Genomic DNA, 24535 nt, shown 5'->3' with positions numbered 1-24535 from the left:
ATTTGACCAAATACATTTAAATTGTTGCTTAATGCTTGCGCTTTTGTTTTTATTGTGGCAAAAAAATATATATATATTTATTTATGTATGTATATAGTATAATAAACAAACAAATTTTTCAACGATTTTTTTTTGGAAACATGGTTTCATCTAGCGCTTAAATGCCTAAACACACACAATTAATTAATAATAGTACAATAATAATATAATAGTTAAATAAAACACATCTCTTTTACACACAGCTCTCCCGCTCTCAAAAATAAAATTGTTGTCGACAGTTGTTTTGTTTTTTGTTTTCTTGTTTTTGATAATGTTTTTGATATTACTTTTCTTGTTGATTTCTGTTTTTGTGTTTTTTAAGTTAAGTTAAACATAATTTTCATTTACTTAATTTACTTATAACTCTAATCAACGCAGCGTTCTCCTCCTTCAGGCGATGATTATCCGACTTGTAGACATCAAGTTGCTGTTGTCGGTGTGGTAACAAAATAAAATAGAAAAAGAAAAGTTCAAACCAAAATTAATAACAATTTGAGTAATTTGTGTGGGTATTAGACATAGCGTAGAGTTAAGAAATAGCTTATAGCATGCACATTAGTTGGGGCTGCGCTCACTGAAAGCAACTCAGCAACAGCAAGAACGAACAACAACAATAACAAACAATTAGTAAGAACTCGGCCTAACCTAAACGCCCTCAAAAACAAAAAAAAAAACAATACAGAAAACAACAACATGCAAAACTGCCCAAATAAAACAGTCAGTCGAGATACAGATTATGTAGTATATATTTTTATGGTTTTATGTCTAATAGACCTTTGATAGGGTAATGCAAAATGTCTCAAACTTTGATATGAGTCATGAGATTTATGCAGCCGAAAACAATAAACTTGAGTTTACAAAAAACAACAAAATGTATATTAAATGTTTATTTGATAAGCTTTGTAAGTTCAGATAAAAGTAGACAAGCAAACAACTCACACACACACCTACAGAGTTCACACACACACATGAGTATAGCAAAAACATTATGAACAACGTGGGGTAGAGTTGAGGTTGAGGCAACATTTATAAATATTTATACAAAAGAAGCGTTTCAAAATATAATTGTTTATAAATAGCCAATGTATAAAATTTGTACTTAAATTAATTGAAGCTGTTGCTTTATTAAATCTTTCAAATGGGCTTATCAAATAGTTTAATAATTTTAATAAAAACATAGCTTAAGCTAGACTTCATTTTGAAACACTTCTACATAATAAAAGTTTTATTTAAAGCCGCTTGACTAAAAGTTTAGCAACAAAAGTACACGCTTATATAATTTTTGACTTCCGTAGCATTTAATTATTTTTAGTCGCTTTTGTTGCTGACACAATTAGCCAAGCTATGACTTTGATATATATTTTTATACATATACGAGTTTAATATTAAATAATTTGTTTTGTTTGGGCAACAATAATAATTGAGTAAATAATAACAACAGCCAGCTGATAATTACAAATACATATTTATATAGTTATGTATGTTTGTAGGTTGCAGTTTATTTTTTTTGTCACTTGTGCAACAGGTGCAGACAACAGGTGTTTTGTAGAAATTTACCGTAAAGCTCGTTGCATGTGAAGTTAACTTTTTTTGTTTTGTTTTTTGTGGGTGGCATTAAAAAACTGTAGTTGGTGCTGTTGTTGTTGTAAAACTTTTGGTGCATTTGCCTGCTGCCTGTTGCTGAATCCGCTGCTGCTGCTTTTGGTTAATCCTCAAAAATTCGCAGATTTTGATTTTGATGCGTGTATAATATATATTGAGTATTTTTCATTGACTAAGTTTGCGTATAAATTTTGAAAAATATTTGAGCTACATTGCATATGAAAGTTAATAAATTTGATTTAAGCTACGAATTAAGTACAGTTGTGCATATGCTTGCGAGTACAGTTGTGTTTGCTTTTTAGAAATTTTGAAAAAATAACTATTGCACTTAATTTAGCTAATTTATAGTAATTATGTAATTATTGTTACATCCTTTTGTAATTAATTAAACAATTTGATCTGCATTAAGTTAGACTAATTAGACGATTATTGTATATAATATATAGTAGCATATAATGGATATAGATTTATCTATGTTACGTATGCTTGTTTCAGATGTTCTATGCGTGTAGTGTATATATAGAAACGATAACGATATATAGTATAGTATAGTAGAGTATTTTTTGTTTGATTTGGTGGTGACTGTGTTGAGCGCTAAATAAATTGAATTGAATTGAATTGAATATAGTATATATGGTATTGTATGTATTGTTTATGCGTTCTGTACTCTCGATTCATCGCCTATTTGCTTTTGGCCAGTTGACTCTGGGCCGATGTGGTTAATTTAGAGACAACTCTTGTGAGGGCTCGATTCTCGGCACGCAATCGATCATTCTCAGTCTTTAGCTTCTGCAACAGCTAAAATGACAAATAACAACAGCGAGAAAGAAGAAGAGAGCAAAGAAATGAACAATAAAAGAATAGAGAACACAAAAACCAAAACAAAACGCATTTATGTTGATTGTTTTTTCAGATTTGTTGTTGTTGTTGTTTGGTTGTTTGGTTTGTTTCGTTTACATTTTGCGATACGATTTCGATGGATGAGATGGTGGCACACGCGTGGGAAGAGAGAGAGAGAGAGAAAAGAAAAACAACAATTGAGTGAGCACGTTTTGAAATGAGCGCATGTTTGGTACGTTATAAGCTTAAAGAGAGCGTATGACAGCATACCAAAGAGAGTATGACAGCCAAAAAATGAACGTAACGTAACGTAAAACGTGTAACGTATAACGCAAAGATGATTGAGGATTGATTGATGTGTGTGAAAACATAACAATGACTAAGAGTGAGAGTGAGAATGAGAGCGAATGACACATGGAGCGACGACAATGATTGAATGATGAGAAAGTGCAACACAAAAGAGACAAAAGAGAGAGAGAGATGAGTGAAACTAAATGATATTTTTTTTGTTCTTGATGCAATGATAATGTAAAGTGCTATGTACAACGCTGGGAGAAACAAATTTAAAGCAATCTTTGCTGTCAAATAATATACACAGTGTAATTGCAATTGGCCAAAAAAGTATCAAAAACAATTCAATAAAAAATCAATGCTAGCTGAGCGTTGTCGCTTAGCCTACAGCAAGGTAATGGTAATGGGGGTAAAGGTTCGCTTAAATTTTAAGTTTGTGGTTTAACAGTTAGGCATAAAGTTAAAATTATTGTTTAGCCAACTCAAACAACATGCGTTTGGCGTAAAACACAAAAAGGAACAAAAACTTGTAGGCCAAACACAAATTATAAAAGCATAAAAATTGGGCTTAATTGTTTTTCGTATGTGTAACTGGCAGCTTTTGTCAGCTGCCAGTGGGGATCACACACACAAGTTCACTTTTAACAGCATACAGGCAGCAAGACGTTAACTTTAAGGGCTTGGGGGGTGATTGGTTGGTGTTTTGGGGGGGTAGATAACGGATTTTGTTTGCACTTTTAGTAATTACCTTGAGCTCTTCTTCCAATTCGGAAAGTTTGCGTTCCATAGCTCTTCTTTCACGTTTCTCAATCTCAGAGAGTGAATTTTTTGATGTCTGCGAATGTGAAATGAAACAAATTTGTTGTTTTTTTTTTTTCGATTTGCATGGCATAAACAAAACGTGTCTGCTTGGTTTGTTCAGTTTTTTTGTGGGTGTTGTTTAAAGAGAGAGAGAGTCAGCGACAGCGAGAGAGAGAGAGACATAAACATAACAGCGGGTGTAGGAGCGAAAAAGTAACAGAGCGCGAGCGGCAAATGAAGCTTTGTACAAAAAGTTACATGAGAGAGTGTATACTAAAGAGTTTACAGTTGTTCATGTGTGTGTGTGTGTGTGTAAAGAGCGCACAAGGCTGGGCCACAAGTAGAGTAAAGAGAGTGTAGGTTTTGATCTTTTGGGTGGGTGTTGTTTTCGTTTACATTTGTTACTGCTGAGAGAGTTTTGCTTTGAGTGAGTTTTATAGTTTTGCTTGTTGCTATTGCTGTAGTGGGCTGTTGTAGGCGTGGCTGGTTAGCTTAGAGAGTTCAGGTTTACTTACGGCATTGGCAAAACGCTCGAGCGTTGCACGCGTCTGCACAACTTCGTCATCCTTTTGCTTGAGCATCTGCTTGAGCTTATCGTTTTCCATTCTAAATTAAAGTTAGTTAGTTAAAGCGACAATTGATTAAAGCTATGTTAGTTTAGATTCTCACTTGGCCGCTTCCCAGAGCGCCTTGTAGTCAATGCCATCGCCATTCTCCGTCTTGCTGCTGCTGCTGCTGCTCGTAGTTTTGGCATCGCTTGTGGTTGCGGTGCTCCCAGTGCGCGAACGTGATGTGCGCTCACTGCCGCTCTGCAAAGAAGAAGAACAAAGCGTTTCAAGCAATTAAATTAAGCTATAAATATTTGAATAGCCTGCAACAACAACAATTGAATTTAACAAGCAATTTGCTTACTTCGTAGCCTTCACTTTTCTCGGATGAGGCGCTGATCGAACGCTGCGCAGCGCTGCGTGAGCGCGTGCGATTGCGCGATTTGCGTTCCTGTTCGCGCAACGAATTGCTGCGTGTGGCAGCAATGGCTGCTACTGTGGCACCAGCACTGGCTGCAACATTAAGACTCGAATTCGAACCAGAGAGCGATTTGGTCTTGAGCAGACGCGAGCTGGCGCTGCTGCCTTTAAACGAATTGGATGCACTCAAGCTGGGCGACTTGAAGCTAAGCGAGGCAGTGGTCACCCCATTGTCATAGCTGCTCGTATAGGGACTAACATAGCGATGCTCATTGCCATAGGCAGAGCCAGTGTAGCCAGCATAGCGCGAACCACTGTCGTAGCCACCACCAGCAGCACCACCTTGAGTGTTGTAATTGTTGGAAAGAGTAGCAGAGTTTTTAGAGTTGGCATAACTGGAGCAGCTGCTGCTGTTGCTGCTGCTGTTGCTACTGCTGCTGCAATGCTTCGCGCTAATGACAAAATGATAATGATTTGCATGATTGTTGCTGCTGCTGCTGCTACTCGTTGTGGGTTGGTAGTAGCTGCTGGCATTGCGTTGATGCAGTTTAGTAGTAGCGCCCAAGCTGGATGAGCTGGATGTGGAGTTAGCAGTGGACTGCTGATAAAGCTGATGATGCTGATGTTGGTGCTGGTATTTGGCATAATCAAAGCGATTGCTAGCATTACCATTTGTATAGTAACTGCCACGCCCACCCAAACTGCTGCTGCCGCCGCCGCCGCCGCCATACAAACTTTCCCTAGAGCTATAGATGCTAGTGTAGGGACTTTGATAGCCGCCGCCACTGTTGCTGCTGCTGCCAAAGTAACCCGTGCTCAGCGGTCGCGAATTGTAGCTGCTGCCATTGTAGTTATAGCCAGCTGAGCTGCTGCTGCTGCCGCCAGCGGTGGCGCCACCAACACGCGAGCTGGAGCTTAACGAACGACGATGACTGCCAAGCGGCGCTTGAGCGCGCGATCTTGAGCGAAAGGACATGCTAGCTAAGCTACAAACCAAAATAAATGCTATATAAATTCAGCTATAAAATAGCTAAATTGCAAACTACGCCGCAGTTTTGAGATTTCTCCAGTTTTCGTTTTTGGCATAAACACAAAGCAATATTGACATGTGGTTAGTAGCAAGCGGGCGCACCTTAATACGTGCCACGCCCATTAAGGCGTAAACAAGCAAATGTACAAAAAGTGACGTCAAGACATAAATTTTGACATTTGTGTATAAAATTTTTGCCGCAATGCGCCAGAGCGTAGCAAAGAAAAACGTTTTCCAACTTTTCTCTATATACTATAAGCTATATAGCATATATACTGCTGCTCTGCTTGTTGGGGTTTTTCGTATATTGAAAACACACTAATCTATGGGGAAGCAGCGCGCTGCTGTTATTTAATTTAATGCCACGCGGTGTGTCTTAAATTCTCAAGTTGATGCTGCGGCACCCACGCGAGCATAAAACAACAAACAAATCGTGCTATATATATAAACAAATGTGAGAACTAAGCAGCACACTTGACTAAATAAATACTTTGGCAAACAGCTGGAGAAAGTTTTTAATACACTCGCTTGGCAATTTCTACAGGGTATCAATTCATGTTGATTGCATTTGTGATATGCGTCGTTCGCTTCCGCGTAAATCAGCCATTTAGCTATAGATCTATAGCTATATCTATAAAACTGAATGAACTGAGCAGCGCACAGATTGTTTCATTTACCAAACTACATTTCTGTTGTGTCATGCTCGTGAGATTTGTAGAGTCGTTAAAATACAAAATTTGAAATGTTGCTCAATGTTGCTGCTGCTTGAACTTTAAACTTTTTGGCCGCATTATGTTGGCCTTATATGTAAGTTGGCAACACGCGCGCAGCAAATCAAATTAAAAACTGTTTAAAATATTTGACCATATTAAGCAGCGTTAGAAAAACTTGAAAATGCGCAATCGACTTTATAAGGCAACAAGTTTCAATTGTCTACGCGCAACTAGTGCGCAGTGGGGGGTTGGCTGGTAAACTGATAGCGTAGTTTGCAATTTAACTAGGTTTGGTTTTTTTCTTTGACACGTTTGACAGTTGCTTGTGGTTTTATGGTTTTTACTTGAGTTAATTGAAATTCAATTTATTGTAAAGAATATTTATTGCTGATGAACCGTTGCGTTGGCCGCACTAAACTCAACTGTGCGGCAGCGTAAAGTTTTGAAATGTTTTATTCGAAAACAAAACACACAAAAATAAAACGCAAGAGCGTAAAGTGTAAAGCGTAAACAAAAGAGCGCATAGCAAATTTAAGAGCAGCGCTCTTAACAACAACGCAACAAAAACGCCGGAAAGTATTTTAATTATATTAAAGGAAAATTCTGCGAAAATGAAAATTGGAAGAGTTGTTGAACTGAGCCATGGCTCATGAATTGCGGCGCAGAGCAAACAATTTTTCAAATTATATTGTACTCTAGTATATTTTTAAAGGTGCCCGCCCGTGTGTGTGTTTATTTCTTCTTTGCACCTGTATAATTTTGCTAGCTATATTTAGTAATTCGCACACGTATGTGGCCCAATGTCCGAAATGTATGAAACTATGCTGGGGTCAGCTGACCGACCGACCAACCGATCATATTTGCCCAGGAACTGGGCCAAAAGGCAAACACAAGTCATTGACACATGACAAGCGGCAAAGTTATAGCCGAACTTATGTCCCGTCTATTTATGTTTGTAACTAAATTTAAAACTCGAAAGTTTCTAACAATCATAACTAGGCCACACAGCAAACGTTGCTAGCAACTTCACTCGCTTGGCAACCAAAAATAGCCAAAAGTGCAGCCCCCCTCAAGTCGTCGCGTCTAAATTGGGGGCAATGAGGAAACAAATGCTGCACACAACAATTTTTACACAAAATTGCTAAATTTTCCTACGTACAAACATTTAAATTTAGCGACAAATGCGGCGCAAATGTTGCACATTTTTATTTTTACGGCGGCGCAGCAACAGCAGCCGCAACTTAAATTTACACAAGATTTTATTTTCAAAGTTCAATGTACGTGTGCATTGAATTTTCGTGGCTTTTTCTAAGTGCTTGAGAAATTTGTTACGCTTTGGGGCAAAAGTGCATTGGGAAAGTGTTTATTGGCAGACATGTTGGGGAAAATTCAAAAGAAATTTGTAAACACACAGAAAATAAATATTTTCAGTCAAATAAAATGATTAAAGCAAATTGCACAAATAGTAGTAGATTTTGCTAAGAAAATAGTATTACTACCAAAAATACCAAATGTCCATAAAAATGATTCTAGTGCAAATTGAAAAGTTTATAGTAGATAGTAGTAGATTTTGTTAGAAAGTAGTATTTCGAAATTGTAGTACTGCCATTTAGGCATAGCTTTAGCTTTAAGCGTATTAAATTGCTTATAGTATTTATATATATTTAAATATGACTAGCGCAAACACTTGACATCGTCAATCAGCGTCAGATTTAAGTTATAATTAGACATTGGGGCATACTAACTAAGAAAAAACTAAAACATGCAATTAGAAAACTGTGAGCCAAACATTTAAAAGTTTACTTATGGCCACAGCTGGCTCAATTGCATTTAAATTCATTATTTTATCTATTGCATAACTAAAATTAATGACATTCATTAAGGGAACTGTCAGCAGTGCATAACTTTAGCTATTTGCTGGTTCAACAAGCAGCCGCAAGTGCCTGCCTGCCCCAAAAACACTTTCAACAATGCATTCTACACTATATGCTATAAGAATTCTCACACAGACAGCTGGCTGACAGGCAGACAAACTGTCTGTAGCGCAAACATTGCATTTTCGCAATAGTGTGACAAGCATTATTAATGTCTGGGCGTAATGTAGATAAATTGTTAACAGGTTTGTGCTTAAAATTCAATCACAAATTGGACGCGCACTAATAGTTTTGACCTCGGCCATGAAAGGATTACAATATTGCAGCAATGACACGTTCATAATTTTGCAAGCAAGCGCAAAATATATATTTTCTGCTATTTTCTAATTCACATTTTTAGTTTTCTTTGCTGTGCTGCAAATAGGTCGACGGCTAATTGGAACAGACACGAGAGCCAAACGAAGACCAAACAGCAGCTACTTTGAAGGACGCAACGGGGACGACGCACTAAAATCTGTGACAAGGTGTGACGGAACATGTAGATATAACTATATATATATATATAGTATGTGTGTGTGTCAGGTGCACGACGCATTTAGCTAGACTGACCAGCTGCTAGCTCAATTTGGCCAAAATAGTAATTGTAGCCTCATTATTGAGGCAAAGTGTAAAAATATTTATGCATTTTATGAGGCACATAAATTATAAAAATTATTATTATTGTTGTTGCACATTAGGCACAAAGTTGTGTTAGACTTGGTGCAAATAAGTTTATATAAATTTATTACAATTGTTTTTGTAGCTAACGCTAAATATTAACAAATATTTGTACTATAAATTTTTATAAAAAATGTTGTTGTTGTTGCAGCTTAACTAACATTTAATTGCTATATTTAATTCTATGCAGCACTTACCTCTTTATCTTTATCCTCATTATCATTGTTGGACGATTCATTCTGACGTTCCGGATCGAGCTCCTACAATGTGCGATAAAATTAAATTAATTATGCTAATTAGCTTTTAGTGCGTCTGTCTCGCGGCCCACACACACGGCTCATTGCCAATGACAAATGGCTGCAACAATTAGCGTGGCGACTCGCGACAGACAGCAGCAGCAGCAGCAGGATGAGGCACTTACATCCATATCGAGATGCACGACGCCAGTTGAGCGGCGCTTGGGCTTGCGACGTCGCTGTATAACAGTCTGTGTGCGATTATCGTTCTCCTTGTCGTTATCTATAGGCCATAAATACAGTTGGTTAGATTTATTTATAGAGTGGTGCAAGCGCATGTTGGACTTGCCCTTATCGTCCTGATTGTTAGTGGCAGCGCTAGACGCTGTTGCATGATTGGCACTGGAGGCAGTTGTAGTTGCAGCAGTTGTGGCAGTCGCTGTGCTTGTCGCTTGGCTATTGCTGCTGCTCGTATCGTATTTACGCGCTGGGGGCGTGACATAGGCGCTGTTGTTTAAACTTTCACTGGGCGCTGACACAGGACGACCCAAGGAGTTGAGCGACTGATTGGAGGCATTAACTGCAAGCAAAAAGAATTAATTAAAGTCAAAGCTTCGATTGTGGCAAACTTACGCGCATTGGGTCCAGTGCTAATGCGTCTGGGCACACCTGGAGTATTGGACAGATTGGCTGCTGCCATCACAGCTGGTGCGCTGGGTATTATAGTGCTCTGATTTGGCGGATAGCTGCCACCACTGGTAATATCCTCCAGCTTAAACTGCATGGCAGGGCATACAAAACAAATATTAATAAAAGCGCAGCGCTATGCCTTAAGATAAGCCTATTAATATATTTAGATTGTTGTTTTGTTTGTTGTTTTGTGTTGCATGTTTATGTTTTTTTTTTTTTCTATATTATTAAAAGCTATGGCTGGCAATGTATAGTTATTTTTTATTTAATAACAGCTTTTTAGTAAATAGTAAAGCAAACACCACAGCTAAGATGCGCACCCATTATTTTTTAGCTTGTAACTAGCTAAGCAGCTATAAAATAGTTGAGACATCAACCAAAGACAAAGCGCTGCTTATACCTTTTAAAGTTTTAATCAATTTTAAATTTGTTATGCCTATGCACACTATTTTAGAACTTTAAAAACAAAGTTAATTAATAAACACAATGTTAACGAAAATCATAATTTTTTTAGCAACAGCAGCAAGCCAAACATAGCAACAATTAATTCATAAGCGACATAGTATTAGTAACAATATTTAGTATGAATAATTTTTGCAATTTGCGCATATATATACAAGAATGTTCATAGCCCGGTATGTGTGAAATAATGTTGTAATATAATTTATATATATATGTACATACTACAATAAGAAAACAACAACAAAGGTACATACATAAAATACATAATGATAGTTTTGTATACATAGTTATAGGATATATAAATATAATTGCAAACAATTGAAACAGGCATTAAATCAAAATTAAAACCCAAATGAAAATAGAAATACTTAAAGTATAAGCTGACAAAATGCTCAAAACATAAATTCATCAGTTTATACGTATAGTTTGTAAATTACACTTAATGCTAAAATTCATGCTACACTTGAGTTTTAAACCAGAAATAGCACACAGTTCAGTTCAGTTTTTTGTTTTTTTAATATTTTTAGCCAGTTTAGTTGTTGTTGGTTTGGGGATTTGCTTTGTTGTGTGCATACCTTTGAGCCTGCATCGATTTTGAGTCGCCAAGAGGGACGCCGCTCAGCTGCCGATGTGCTTGACGTCGACGCCGCTGCTGCTGCAGCACCACCAGCAAGCACCGCAGTTGAGCTAGCACCACCAGCAGCAGCAGCTGCAGTCGCTGTAGCTGTAGCTGTATCCATAGTACGACGCGCATAGAGACTAAGCAAGGAATCGCGTGCATTAAAGTCACCCACTGTGCTTACAGGCGATGCGGTGTCTGACTTGGCATCGCACTCAGCGGCCGCATTGCTGCTCAAGCTGCGCTTATCACGCAAACGCACTGGACTATCCAGAGTGCCAGGTGTAGTAGCTGGAGTTGCTAGCGCTGCTGCTTTGCTTTCTATTAGAGGTAAATCTTTGGGCCTGCTCTGCTGTGTTGTTTCAATCTCTTGGCTTGTCTGCTTGGCAACTGGCTCAGTCTTTTTATCTTCGCTCGGCTTCTCGCGTCTGGAGACTATCGTATAGCTAGCACTAGCGTCTATATCATTGCATGCAGCATCAGCAGCAGCAGCTTCGCTTTCAAAGTCCAGCGTGCGTCGTGTTGTAAGCGTAAAACTAGCGCTGGTATCATTATCGCTTTTGAGCTCTATTATTTGCGTTTCCTCATCATCGTCGACGACTGCATTGAGCGCTGGTGGTGGCGTAGTGGGTGGCGGTGGTGGCAGCGCTTCTGTTGCTTCCAAGTTGTTGGCAGCAGCAGTTGTTGTGCTTGTTGTTGTTGCTGTTGTGTTGCTTGTTTCATTCTGTTAATAATATTAGTTTGTGGTACAAATAAAAAACAATCGACCTGTGCATTTGTATGTGTGTGTGTGTGGTTTTAGCCAAAACAAGAGGCTTACTTCTTTTGAGTTACGTTTACATATAGACAAACATACGTAAAAGCGCCTCCGGGCACTTTGATATACTTGTAGAGTACTCAATACGCATGCAACATGCACAAAAATAATATAAACTATACATAAAATATAAACTTAAGGCTGAACAGCTGATGCTCAGTATAGCGCTAAGTATAAAATTAACTTAAGTCATTAAAATACGCTAAAATGCTTTTGATTCGATAATAAAAATAAACAGTTGGTGATTTGATTTGATGATTTTATGCTACACTTTCAATTTTAATTGTTTTTTATATTCGTTTTCGGTGGGTGGGGCGGGCAGGCGGCGGCAAAGCATTGAGCATTGCGTGCGTGTCATAAAAAACGAACTCAAAGGCAGACGGCCAAAAATTTGCAGTTAAGATAAAAATTCAAACTCAATTGCTGCTGATGTGGGGGGGGGCTGGGTTAAAAAATTTATTTATGCGTTCAACTAAATGAGCGCTGATTGATTTCGAGCGTCGAATTGATTGATGGATTGATGTATGAGGCGCTGATTGAAATGAAATGATGCGCAACTAATTATTGAAATACTTTTGTTTCATAAGTTTTAAGCTAAACTTAAACTAGTGCTAAATAAACGTGCTCACATACATACACACACACCAACACACACACATGTATGACGACAACTAGAGTGGTGCAGATATGTGGAACAACAAACACCAATACGGCATTGGAGTGATGAATAATGGGAATAAACACATAGTGGGAAATTTACATAAATGGCAAAACACCAGAACCATAAGCAGTACTACGAAATTCTTGATGCTTGGTGTTAGATCTGTTGATAACACGCTGCTAAAATGTACATCTGTGTATGTGTGTGTGTGTGTGTCTGTATGCGCTAGAATGTATGCTATGATATAATGAGAAAACTGACTGAACTCTACACAAAATATGTTTGTTCGCTTGTGTTTTTGATGTTTTGTGGTATGAATTTGATTTTTATGCTTGCTTTGGAAACAGAAACTACTTACGCTGCTGCTGTTGTTGTTATTATTATTGTTATTGTTGTTGCTCATGCCCAGATTCTTCTTCTTGACCAGCTCCTCAGCGCTCTTGATCTCGTCCAGCGTAACGCCTTGAGTGGAACGACGCGTCTCACGCACGCGCTTCGCATGCGCCTTACGCTGCGTTTCGCTCTCCTCATCACGCACAGGCGGCACAAAGGATCTAAAGTTAAATGAAACATTAATTAGCAAAACAAACTTTCGAACTTAGCATATAAACAATAAAATTAATTTGCAAGCAGCACATGCTTTAAACAACAAATTGAAGGCAAGTTAGCAGCTGAGCTTGGTTGGCTTAAACAAATGTTATGTTAACCAGCGAACAAATTTTTGTTTACTTGAAAAAGTTTTTGAATATATTGCTTGTCGTTTGCTTGGGCTTGGGTGTCTCCACATCGCTGGCACTGGCACTTGTTGCCGTTGAGCTGCTGCCATTATTATTGTTATTAATATTGCTGTTGTTGTTGTTGCTAATTGAAATTTTGTATATATAACAAACCAATTTTTAAAATAAAATACTTAAAGGGTGCAGAGAGTTTGTTTTTAAACAATAACTACAACAACTTTAACAATCTGTTCATCAATACTTCAATACAATTTTACATTATGTGTAACTCTAATTAACAAAAATTGTTCAGCAACATGTAAAAATCAAACTCTCCACACTTGCTATAAACTAAAAATCTCTCCCATTCATTTCACCAACGTTCACTCACCTTCGTATTGGTGGGGTGAGCACTGTTGTTGAAGGCGAACTAATTGTTGTAGTCGTATTTGTTGTCGTTGCTGTTGGCATCGCAGCTGGAGCAATCGGTTTTCTATACAACAAAAGAGAAAGATATAATATTAGTTTAAGTTCGATTGTTCGGCATTCAATATCAAGCGCATATAGTATATAGATAGGAGTATAGTTATAGTTTAGACGACAATTGTGCGCGTTGCCTAATTGTTATTTTTGTGGGTGCAATGATAGTTTAAAGTTTTATATTAGAAGCTAAGCAAAAGCACATACAGTTCGACAACGATTTAGTTAAGTTATAAAGTTTAGAGTTACAGTTATATATAGTTATGCTAAAGTTTACAGTTGCTTGCTAGTTGTATTTTGGTTACACGCAAAACAAACCTGAAATATACAGAGTTATCTTTGAGGGAAGCCGATCTTTGTACGCTATATAATTGACTTGTAGCTGCTGCTGATGTTGTTGTTGCTGGTGTGCTAGGTGTTGTTGTAATGGTGTTGTTGGTGTGTGTGTGGTATGTTGTTGTTGAAGTGTTGTTGCTGCTTGTGGTCGCTGACGACGCTTTGTTGCCCAACAGCAGCACGCTTTTATTATTATTATTATTGTTGTTATTATTATTGCTATTATTATTGTTGGTGTTGTTGTTATTATTGCTACTTTGGTTATTGTTGTTATTGGGCAGCGCATTTGCGGCACTTGCTGGCAATATGGGGCATGAGTTGGCCTTTATGCGTGCGCGCAGCTCATTGTACTTTTGATAGAATCTGCAGCAGCAACGGGATGAGCAGGATGAGCGAGCGAGCGAGCGAGCGAGAACAGGCGGGCGAGGTATTGCAGGCGGGTTAGAGAATTGGTTTGTTCGATTTTGTTTTTGATTTGATAAGCGATGAGTTGTTGTTGTTGGTGACACGAAAAAAAAAATATATAAAACAAATAAATTTTTGTAAATAAAAAAATGCGCAAAAAATGTTACAAGTCTTTTGGAATTTTTGTTTGTTGCTTGTTGTTGCTACACAATTTGCCGACATATAACAAAAGTGAACGCTTTGTGGCTAATTTTAAAAGGTTACTGCATTAAAAATTTGAACGCTGACTAGAGCGAAATGTGTATATGCGATAATGGTCAATACGAATTGCATGTGTGTGTGTGTGTGTGTTTGGTTAAGCATTAGGTGTTGAGTTTGATAAGCAGCGGCGCAATCAGCAAAATGTGTAATACAGACAAGCAACAAAGAGTAGCCAAATGTTGGTGCAAAATTAATACAATTTGTTATTCGATATATATGTATAGATATATATAAAGTAATTGCGAGTTAATTGGCGTTGTGCTGCATGTGTCGTTGTATGTGTGTGTATGTGTGAGGCACGCATGTCATGTGTTTGGCATAATGAACTCACTTTTGATCATTCTCAAAGCTTTGCGTGCGTCTCAAGATAACATCATTGGCGCTCTCATTGGCACTCTTGCTGTTCAGCTCTTTGTCAGGAACTTCTGCAAGGCAATTTTAATTTAATATATATTATATAATGTGTGATATGTGGCCTTACGATTTTTAGTGGGACTGTCGTTGGGTGTGCGCGGCGTTTTGCGTCGCCAAGGCGCCTCCTCCTCCACAGCATGTTCGTGTATTTGTTTATTGGCCCTAATATTTTCGACTGTAAAGAAAGCATAAATCAATTAATTGTACAAAAACATGGCGCACATTAAATATTTTGTTAGTCAAGGCATTAGGCAGACTTCTAAGTTGGTTTAGGGTATGGCTTTTAACTAATTGGCGACTACCTTCGCTTTCGCTTAGACTAGTGCTATGCGAGCTCTCTGTCGAATCGCTTAGCTCTGAATCAGTTGAGCCAACTTCATCATCATCATCATCAACAATTGCTGCACTTGTGGTGCCGGCAGCAGCAGCAACATCATCAATAATCGCAGTAGCTTGAGAGCCGCTGGCAGCTGCAGTGTGCGTTTTGTAACAAGCAGAGACGAGAGACACAAACAGAGAGAAAGAGAGAGCGGGAGAGAGGGGAGCGAGCATAAAGACAAATGCAGTTAGAGAGTTAAAAAGAGAGCGCGTTTGTGGCTTTTGATGCTGTTGATGATGATGAAGTTGTTGATGCTGATGTGATAATGTAAAAAACAAAGCATAGCAAAACAATGGGCAGTTGTCTAGGAAAATTAGGTTTAAATGCTTTTTGAACTAAAGTTTAGCGCGCATGAGAACCTAACAACAATAAGCACAAAACACAACAACGACAGACAAAAGTGTTTGTTGTGCAAAAGAAATTAAAGTAAGCTTGGCTTTTAAAAATATACAAAATTAAAGTAAATGCAGCTGTGAGAGCAAAGGATTAAAGCTCTTGAACTGGTACGCACCATCCTGGACTGCATCATTTCTCACTTCGACGCGCACCAGTTTCGTTGGTGTCTTCTCCACATGATTTTCAATCGCATCTGAGATTCTGCTGCAAGCAATACACACAAAATTAATAAATTTATATAATTGTAATGCATTTAAAACGCGCACCTGATTTGACTAGAGGGACGCCGTTTGTTGCGCTTGTTGTTGGCGCGCAGTTCTTCCAGGAATTTGACCATTTTGCGATCGGCCACATCGATGCAGGACTGTCCCGCATAATTGCGTATATCCATGTCGGCTAGCGATTCCACCAGCATTTCGGCCGTCTCCTTTTGGCCCCAATGCGAGGCCGCATGCAACGGCGTCCAGCCATCGTTATCCTGCCTATCCACATTGCCACGTCCAGCGAGCAACAGACTCAACACCTTCTTATAACCCTTGGCCGCAGCCACATGCAGCGCTGTTGCACCTGTCTTCGGATGCGGTTTGTCCATCTCGGCGGCATCGCTGCGCAGCCATTTCTTGGCATCATTCAGCATCGCCATCTCCTCAGCCTTGCGCGCCGCCTCCACATCAATGCTCAGCTCCTGCACCACCTTTTCCATATAGTCAATCATGGGCATGTGCTGCACATCAATAGCCAGATCAAGCGCCAGATCGCCGTCGCTATTCACAGCAGCCACATCGGCGTGGTTCTCCACCAAGTAGCGCGCTATGCTTACAAAGCTGTAAATAAGTAAAAAACATTAATAATTTGGCAGGCAACACAGTAACATTTGTTTGTAGACGCACCCGCAGGACGCTGTGGCATGCAACGGCGTCCAGCCTTCATTGTCCTGTCTATTAATATCGGCACCATGCTCCACCAGAAACTCCACCATATCCAGATTGTCATCAATGCATGCCTGTTAAGCAAAGAAAATTCAGTTTATTCATTTGTTGCTGCATAATTTAAACAAATTCCTTTACATGTTGAAAGAAAATATTTTACGGTTTGGTTCAATGCTCTGCAACGTTGTGTTGCTTTGATATAAATATAAATAATTATGCCATGTTTTAATAGCAATTGTTTATCTTGCTAAAAACGCTAAAGTAAACAAAAGTAAAGCAAGTGTACAACACTGAGAGAAAAGTCAAAAGATAATTGCAAAGCTTAGTTAAAATTAAAACAAATAAGTAATAATTAAGCGTTGCTGATTAAATATCAGTTTGTCTATAATATAAGTTGAATGTATTAAAGTAAAAATAATATTTCTAGTGACTGTATCTTTATTTCTTCGACTTTATGTTAAGTTCATTTCTTTTCCGAGTGTATATCGTGTATATCATGAATTTTTTTTTGTTACTGGGCACTGGAAAGCTACGCTAGGCATATGTATGAGTGTATCTGTGTATATATTGTTTATGCGGATTTCCGTTGAAGCGCAGACATTACTGATCGGCGTATGCATAATGCCAGCAACATGACGACGACGACAACGAGCAATGGGCGTTGTGGGTGATGATGATGGCGATGATATCATCGCAAGGCGGCGGCCGCGGCTTCTATGCCGCTCTCCTATCTAACCACCAAAAAAAGGCAATAACAATAACAATGTCAAGCAAAGTGAAATTGCCGATAAGACGGGCAAGACACACACACATAACAAACGAGAAACGAAAACGAAAACAAACGCGCCAAAATTTCAATTTGATAAGCCTACATATATACGAAATCAAAAAGTAGAGTTCTTAATTTTATGGCCATATGTTAAATCAGCTTTTGAGGCTTTTGAAGCCATTTCCAGTGATGAGCGTGCAAGCAATTTGTAAATCTGGAACGCAGCCAATTAATTAATTATGAGCAATTTTGATAAACTGACGACAAGCGACTGAGCGAGCAACAACTAAAGCCCGCCCACGCTTTACAAAAACGACAAAATTGTCGAAGATGTCGAGACGTTTGTATAATTGACATATTGCTTAGTTTGCATTGTGTACTGTTAATTTTTTGAAAGCGAATTTAGTTATTTTATTTGATTTTTGGCTGTGGTGTTAATGTCATGCTGCAGCCAAATACTTGGCGCTATTTTCATTGCATTTGAAAGTGAGCAGACGTAGTCGAGTGGCCACGAGTGTTGTCTGAGGCAAAATTGCATGCTAAGTTTAGCCTTTTGTTTTTTTATATTTATTTGCTGTTGGTTGGCACGCCATTGAGCGGCATTTGCCCCAAAATGTTATTCACCTCGCGCCCAAGCAGATTACGTATACGCCACATTTGACAGCAATCAACAGCTACTTGTTGAGACAGCTTAGAGCCAGCCCTTTTGGACTATTTATAATATCCCTTGAGCACACACTTGGGTGGGTGCCGCTTTGCCTAGACACACAGACAGACAAGCAATGAACCCATTTATTCATACTTAAGTTCGCATTTTAGCATGAAAAGCAGCTTTGCATTTATTTGCATAAATACTAAGCGAGCAGTAGCGTAATTTATGCAGCACAATTGCCGTTTAAAATCACACACAAACAAACAGTTTTTGTCTAATTGAAAGTAATTGCTGCTGCTCATTAAATTCAAAATACATAGAACAAACAAATCGCTTGAGTTAAAAGTTATACATAAAATTAGCATTAGCGCCAACAGCGCAGGCATATGTCCAATGTCTATGCTATATAGTATATATATACAAACATACTAGACAAAATTTAAGCAGACAAGGCACATGGCAAGCCTTCATAATTTCAAATAATTTTCTATGAATTTATTTCTTCCACTTGAATGCCTCAACGTTTGGCTGTCAGTCGAAAAGCAAAGAAAAAAAAGCGCCAACTGTGCGCCGGCGAAATCTATTTCTATGTATTTCAGTCACAACAGAGTTGCGTATGGTGGGGCTTAATGGATTATGCATATTGACCAACTAACCAAAAGAATCGACCACAATGGCAATGGCACCTGAATTCGCAGATACAGCTGGCCTACAGTTGTCTATGAACAACTAGCAAAGAATGTGTGTGATTGTATAAAAAAGAGTGTGAAAAATATTGATTTGTTATAATTTAAATTTAAAGCACACACAATGAGCGCATTAGCACACACACGTATAGCATTTATTTATTATAACATGCTTATGAAAATATTTTGTTATAATGAATGGCGAATGGAATGCGCCAACGAGTGGGCAACATTAATCAGCAAAGATTTAAAAGCTATTTAAATATTTGTTGGTATCATAAAGTGTAATAGATATTAAAAAGTAGGGATTAACCCAAAACGCAGGGAAAGGGTTTGAAACTAAACTAAGTTGCAGCATAAGCTTAAACCTTATTTAGAATTAAGCTCGAAAGTATTAGGAATTCTTAACTTAAGAAATATTTAGAATTTTACAATATTTTCTAAAACTATATTAAATTACTCATCAACTTGCTGCTATTATCAAATTTCTTGTTATATTTTCCTTTTGGCATAGAAACAATGTGCAAATGCTAAACTTAAGAATTTCATCATAAAGAATCTACATAAAATACTATATATATGCTATAGGCTATATGGCACGTTCGATTTTCTGGACACCAAGTTTGTATACTTGTTGCCGTTGAACTATTTTTGTGCACATATCGTCATAAATTCGCGCCAACAAGAAGCCAACCCAAAAAGAAATGATCTAGTTTTTTTTTTTCGAAATTAGTTGTTTTTGTAGTTTTTGCATCTTGCTGTTAGAACAATAAAAATGAGCCTAAATAGCAAAACACGAAAGCTACAAAACAACACAAAATATATATTGGGAGCAAATGCATAGAGAATAAAAAAAAAAAAAGAATTAACAGCATGCTGTTGTTTTTCAAATTTTGCTTCAAATGGTATTATGCAATGCACTCTTCACACACACACACATGCACACACATCAAATGTAACGCATAAAATGAATTTGTTTTGATTTTTTTTTTTCATCTCAATTTTTGCTTGATTCGCAAGATTTTTCAGTTTCAGGCATCGTTTGTTATTTTGGGTGTAAAACACCAAACGAGAAATAAATCAAATCAAAATGTAGCTAAACGGACAGATACTATATACATTGCATACATATATACAATTGCTCATATGTATACATAACACGCGTTGTATATTTATTCTTGAGGATGCTTGTTTTGTAGCTCTAGAGATCTCTGTTAGTCTCTCGCTCTCGCTCTCACTCTCTCTCAGAGCTCGCAGAGCTAGAAGCGGGCCAAGGTTACAAAACACGTCAATAAAACGCGTTAAAAGCAACAACAGCAACAAATAAATAAATAAATCTAAAACGCACGCAACGCAACTTTGACTCAACTGTTCTACAATTTCCTAGACAGGACTACAGCAACAACAAAAGCAACAAGACTGCAATAGATTTGGATTTGGTCATCTCACGATCATGTTCATGACTTGCTCTTGTTGTTGTTGCTATTATTATTAATATTGCATTTACTGCGTCTGTGTGTGTGCACAACTTTGACAATATAATTAGCTAATTTATGCAACAATTTATGTAGTTGCCGCAGTCTATGCCACAACAGTCAAGACAGTTCATAGCATATAGATCAAACTAATTGGCCATACATGCGGTCAAGGCGTCTACATAGCTTGTTAATAAAGCTTTTTATTGTATTGCACAAAAATAATAAACAAAATTCTGCTAACGAAAAGCTGGCACTTGTGTCTTTAAGCTTAACAGAATAAATAAATAACAATAAATAAATGCAAGCGCGCGTGGCTATACAAAAAAAAAGAAATAATTAAAATTTAAGACTATATATTATTTGTGTTGATTGCAAACTCGCTTGACATATCTGCATGAAATGCTTCTATAGCTGCGCTGAATATGACTAAGACTATGACCAACACTTTTTTAATGTTTTATACGCAATATACTTCTATAAGCTACCATATTGTTGTGAATATTTAAAATTTCCTCAAATATTTCACTTACAAAACAAATTGCAAACTCTCACGCTGAGCAGCGAAATTTTTGTTGCTTTGAACTTTGCTACGAATAAAATTTTAATGGCATCAATTTTTTTTTAAAACAAATTGTTTAAATATAGCGCATACCATTTAAAATATATACGAGTGCCACACATAAATAAAACGTGGCCATGCCAAGAAAAGAAAAATACAAAATATCCTTGAACTCTATAAGCTAAAACTGAGAGAGCGAAAGAGACGTAATAAATTTGGAGCAACCGCTCTCTTCTCATATGTATATAAACAAATGCCGTGTGTAAATTTATTGCAAATAATTATTTTTACTTAATTTTACACACACATGTCCGCCAAAAAATTGAGTTGAATGCCAACGGACAGCGACACGGACACGGACAAACATCAAAAGTTGTCCGTTGTCAGTTGTTGGATAAATCAAGAAAAAGCAGCAGCAGCAACAACAACAACAACATTTATAGCGCCGAAGGTGAACATTGGCGCAGGTGTTAGTGGGCGCTATGTTGCTATTGCTGCTTTTTTGTTTATGAATGAAAGCAGACAACAAACAAACAACAATTTTCACTTTGCATGTGCTTTGTGGCAACAACAACAACATTACAACTAACTTGTAAATATGTGCATACATATGTATTACAACAAGTATAAATTGCAATGCAAATTGCGCTTCTTTGCGGTTTATTTTTTCTACTGTTAAGAGCGCCCTCTTGTTTGTAATTCAAAACTGCGCGCATTTCCCATTGTTATTATTGTTATAATTATACTATAGTGTGTTATAGCTGCGCCCCCGCCACGCCCTCGAACATTTACGCTGATTATGCAGCAAATTATCATCTGGTTAGCAAGTGCGCCGCAGTTAAACGTTGAAAAATCTGCCGCTCTTAGCGGTCATAGCATAATTAAAATCAATTAACATAGCATTAGAAAAAGAACAACAGTAAAAGTTGCTGTCAACTGTCTAGACGCTGGACAAACTGCAATTAGAGCTTGCCTGATTAATTAAAAAGTATTTTATAAAGATGCAAAGTGACAGCTGCAAAATTCGAGCTTACTGCCCAAACTATCGCTCTGCTACTTTATAAATTAATTAATTTACGCAACTCTTTATATTTTACATTATATTAGCAGCGACTACCCCACCTTCAATTTCTACAAAAACCAAAATTCTGTTTTCTGTATGCGCTTCAAGAACAAAATAAAATTGAAAGCACGAGAGAAGAAAAAAAATTAAAAATCATTTTGCGAACATCTTAAGGCTTTTATACTACAAAGCGCAACTGATATACTATGCATGTGTATGTGTGCGTGCGTGTGTGTGTGTATTGTATATTTTTCTTGGCATTTAAAAATAGAAAAGTTTTTGTATTTAATGCTTGCGGCTGTTTGTTGCTCTTGTTCCAACTTGTTGTAAATCCGTTGGGCTAGCATTAGAAATATACATTTATTTGTTAATGTTGTTAGTGTTGTGGTGTGGCAACCGCATAAAATACGCAATAATCAAGTGTAAAGACAACAGCCGCAGCTAAATCGTATGAAGAAATGCATATGGAAATAATTTATAAAAATATAATTTACAATAAAGCTTGCACTAGTCCGTTTGAGAAATGCGCAACAATTTCGAAAACAACTAAATTGCCCCTGCGCACAGTGGCGCCCCCTGCCAGCTAATAGCAACTATTGCTCTATTGCCTATTGTTGTTGCTCAGGTCGCGTGTTTGCAATCACTGACGTAATGTTCTGCTTTTGTAACAGTTTATCTACAAGAAAGCTATCTATGTGTGGGTGTAGGGTTAAGTGTTCTATTACGATAGATACGCTAAATATATAGATAGATATATACACACCTGATGCAATGCCGTTAGTCCGTCCACGTTGGCGGTGTTTATATCCGCACCCTGGTCAATCAGCTGTATTACCTCCTCCTTATCACCGGAGAGGCAGGCGGCAAGAAAGACGCAGCCGGAGCTAAATTTGATGCGTCGGCCGGGCTCATTGCGTGGCACGGGTGCGGCACGATTTGTGTCCGATTCCTCCCAGCGCTTAAGCTGCTCGGCCCGCTTCATCATTGCCGAATTGTTGCGTACGTCCAGATTTGACATTTTGTTTTTGTTTATTTACGTTTTTTTTTGTGTTTTTGTGTGTTAAATATTCCCTCGTCGTTGTTGTTGTTGTTATTGTTGTTTGGCGACGCTGGCGGCTGACGCCTGCAGTTGCCGTTGTTTTTGTTGCTTTTTATTGCAATTGTTGCTTTATGTGTGCGCGTGTCTGTGTGTTTGTATTGGTATTGGTTAGCGTATCAATTGAGAACTGGCCCGCAGCACAGAGAATTTAGATTTTGTTCACTATTTATAGAAAAATGCTTCACATTCAATTTGATTTGATTTGCTTTAACTTTTTTTGTTGTATTTTCGCACTGCTGCTTCTTGCTAAATTATTAATTTTCTATTTTACACACGATTCGTGCCTACTGCTTGCTTGCTTGCATGTATGCGTGTATGCATGTGTGTGTGTGTTGTTTTGTTGTGCGCTTTATCAGCTTTAAATGGGCGCAACTGCTTGGCGTGTTTCTTATACAAAATACCCCGTATTATCGTTGAAAGAGTTATCACAGCTGTTCAAAAATTTCCCCTCATAATTTCCTGTCTGATTACACAGGGTATTTTATATTCGATCGCTTACACGCTTGCAGCTTTCTTACTTGTTTTATCGTGTTTCTTTTGCACTTCACTGCACACACTCACACACATACACACACACTCTCACTTCAAGCTACGCTCTCGCTCGATTCTGCCGACGCCAAACGTTAACGCTGGCGAAACGCATTAATATTTTGATTGCCGTTTAAGCGTAGGGTTGCCGCAACGCGTTCATTTTATGCACACACACTTTCGTTCACTAGACTATCTTTTTTTGTTTTTCATTTAAATAGAAACTAAGAACATTTCTCGTAGCTGCTGGCTCTTTACACTTTTGTTTATGCTTCGCGCGCTCGCTGCTGCTGCTGCTGTTTCTCACTCTCGCTCGCTCTCTCTTGCGCGCGCTATATCTCTGCCTTCCAATACACATGCAAGTAGCATATGCGTATGCGTGTGTGTGTTACCAATTTGACATAAATTCAACAGCCGCGACGCTGGGCTGACGTCGCGAGTAAATAGAACGAAGAGCTCAAACTAAAGATGGCAACCGATATCTTTTTCACACACAACCAACTTTTATATTTTTTCCATTTATATAATGCACACACATATTTTTAGGCCAATTGCAATGCACAAATACACTACGCGTAATTATGTAAAGGCATTTTTCAGCGCTTCAATCCAACAACACTCTCTCACACACACACACAAACACTTACACGCACGTAGAGAAAAAATCTACAAATTGCAGTTGAAACTTTTTCATAGGCCTAGTAGCCGCACACGAATTTCAAACTTACATTAATACTCCGCACACGCTGTTATTGTATGCGTGTACTGTGCAACGCACAAATTTCCACTTTTATCAGCATATTTCGCAGTTATTTGCAATTAATATTTTCTCGGACCGCACAATTTGTTGCTTTAAGATTGCGATAAAAAAATAACTTGCGCTAGAGATGCGCGATTTGTACTTATTTACTTATCGCCAGTTGCTCGATATGGAGCAGGCTTATCGAGCAGCCGCGATAGCTGATTAAAACAGTGTGTACACATTGTATAAAAATAATGCTCAGTGCAGCACTGTTCGTCAGGGC

The 24535-nt window shown here is 38.0% G+C and overlaps 1 protein-coding gene across 24 annotated transcripts; it reads right to left on the bottom strand.

Annotated features, from left to right (window-relative positions):
• Positions 1-112: 112 nt before the first annotated feature.
• LOC108599945 (protein phosphatase 1 regulatory subunit 12B) lies at positions 113-24371 on the bottom strand. 24 transcript variants are annotated; one of them, XM_017987171.2, is made up of 22 exons: positions 24239-24370; positions 22647-23228; positions 16638-16750; positions 16014-16571; positions 15863-15951; positions 15040-15147; positions 14890-14983; positions 13875-14255; positions 13468-13569; positions 13090-13221; positions 12719-12914; positions 10839-11606; positions 9745-9889; positions 9461-9691; positions 9297-9394; positions 9073-9135; positions 4243-4382; positions 4089-4179; positions 3521-3607; positions 2309-2439; positions 1597-2235; positions 379-466 (listed from the first exon to the last, which is right to left on the bottom strand). In XM_017987171.2, the coding sequence occupies exons 2-20, from the start codon at positions 22899-22901 to the stop codon at positions 2323-2325; spliced, it is 3768 nt and encodes a 1255-aa protein (XP_017842660.1). In that variant the 5' UTR covers positions 22902-23228; positions 24239-24370; the 3' UTR covers positions 379-466; positions 1597-2235; positions 2309-2322. The 24 variants fall into 24 exon arrangements, with proteins under 24 accessions (XP_017842665.1, XP_017842679.1, XP_017842683.1 ...); XM_017987169.2 differs by having other exon boundaries at positions 1597-2439; XM_017987172.2 differs by having other exon boundaries at positions 1597-2439; positions 15863-15948.
• Between the last annotated feature and the right edge of the window lie 164 nt (positions 24372-24535).

The sequence above is a fragment of the Drosophila busckii genome, chromosome 3L (assembly GCF_011750605.1).
Source record: "Drosophila busckii strain San Diego stock center, stock number 13000-0081.31 chromosome 3L, ASM1175060v1, whole genome shotgun sequence".
Taxonomy (NCBI): domain Eukaryota; kingdom Metazoa; phylum Arthropoda; class Insecta; order Diptera; family Drosophilidae; genus Drosophila; species Drosophila busckii.
The sequence above is the reverse complement of the archived record's forward strand: the minus strand, read 5'-3'. Positions and strand labels throughout refer to the sequence as shown.

Bases quoted from the DNA above. Each gene is read 5' to 3' on its own strand.
- LOC108599945 (XM_017987169.2), bottom strand. From the start codon at position 22,901: ATGTCAAATCTGGACGTACGCAACAATTCGGCAATGATGAAGCGGGCC. The intron at 12,915-13,089 runs GTAAACAAAAAT...ATTTAACTTTAG, and splicing joins ATATTCAAAAACTTTTTCAA to ATCCTTTGTGCCGCCTGTGC. The intron at 4,180-4,242 runs GTGAGAATCTAA...ACTTTAATTTAG, and splicing joins GCGCTCTGGGAAGCGGCCAA to AATGGAAAACGATAAGCTCA.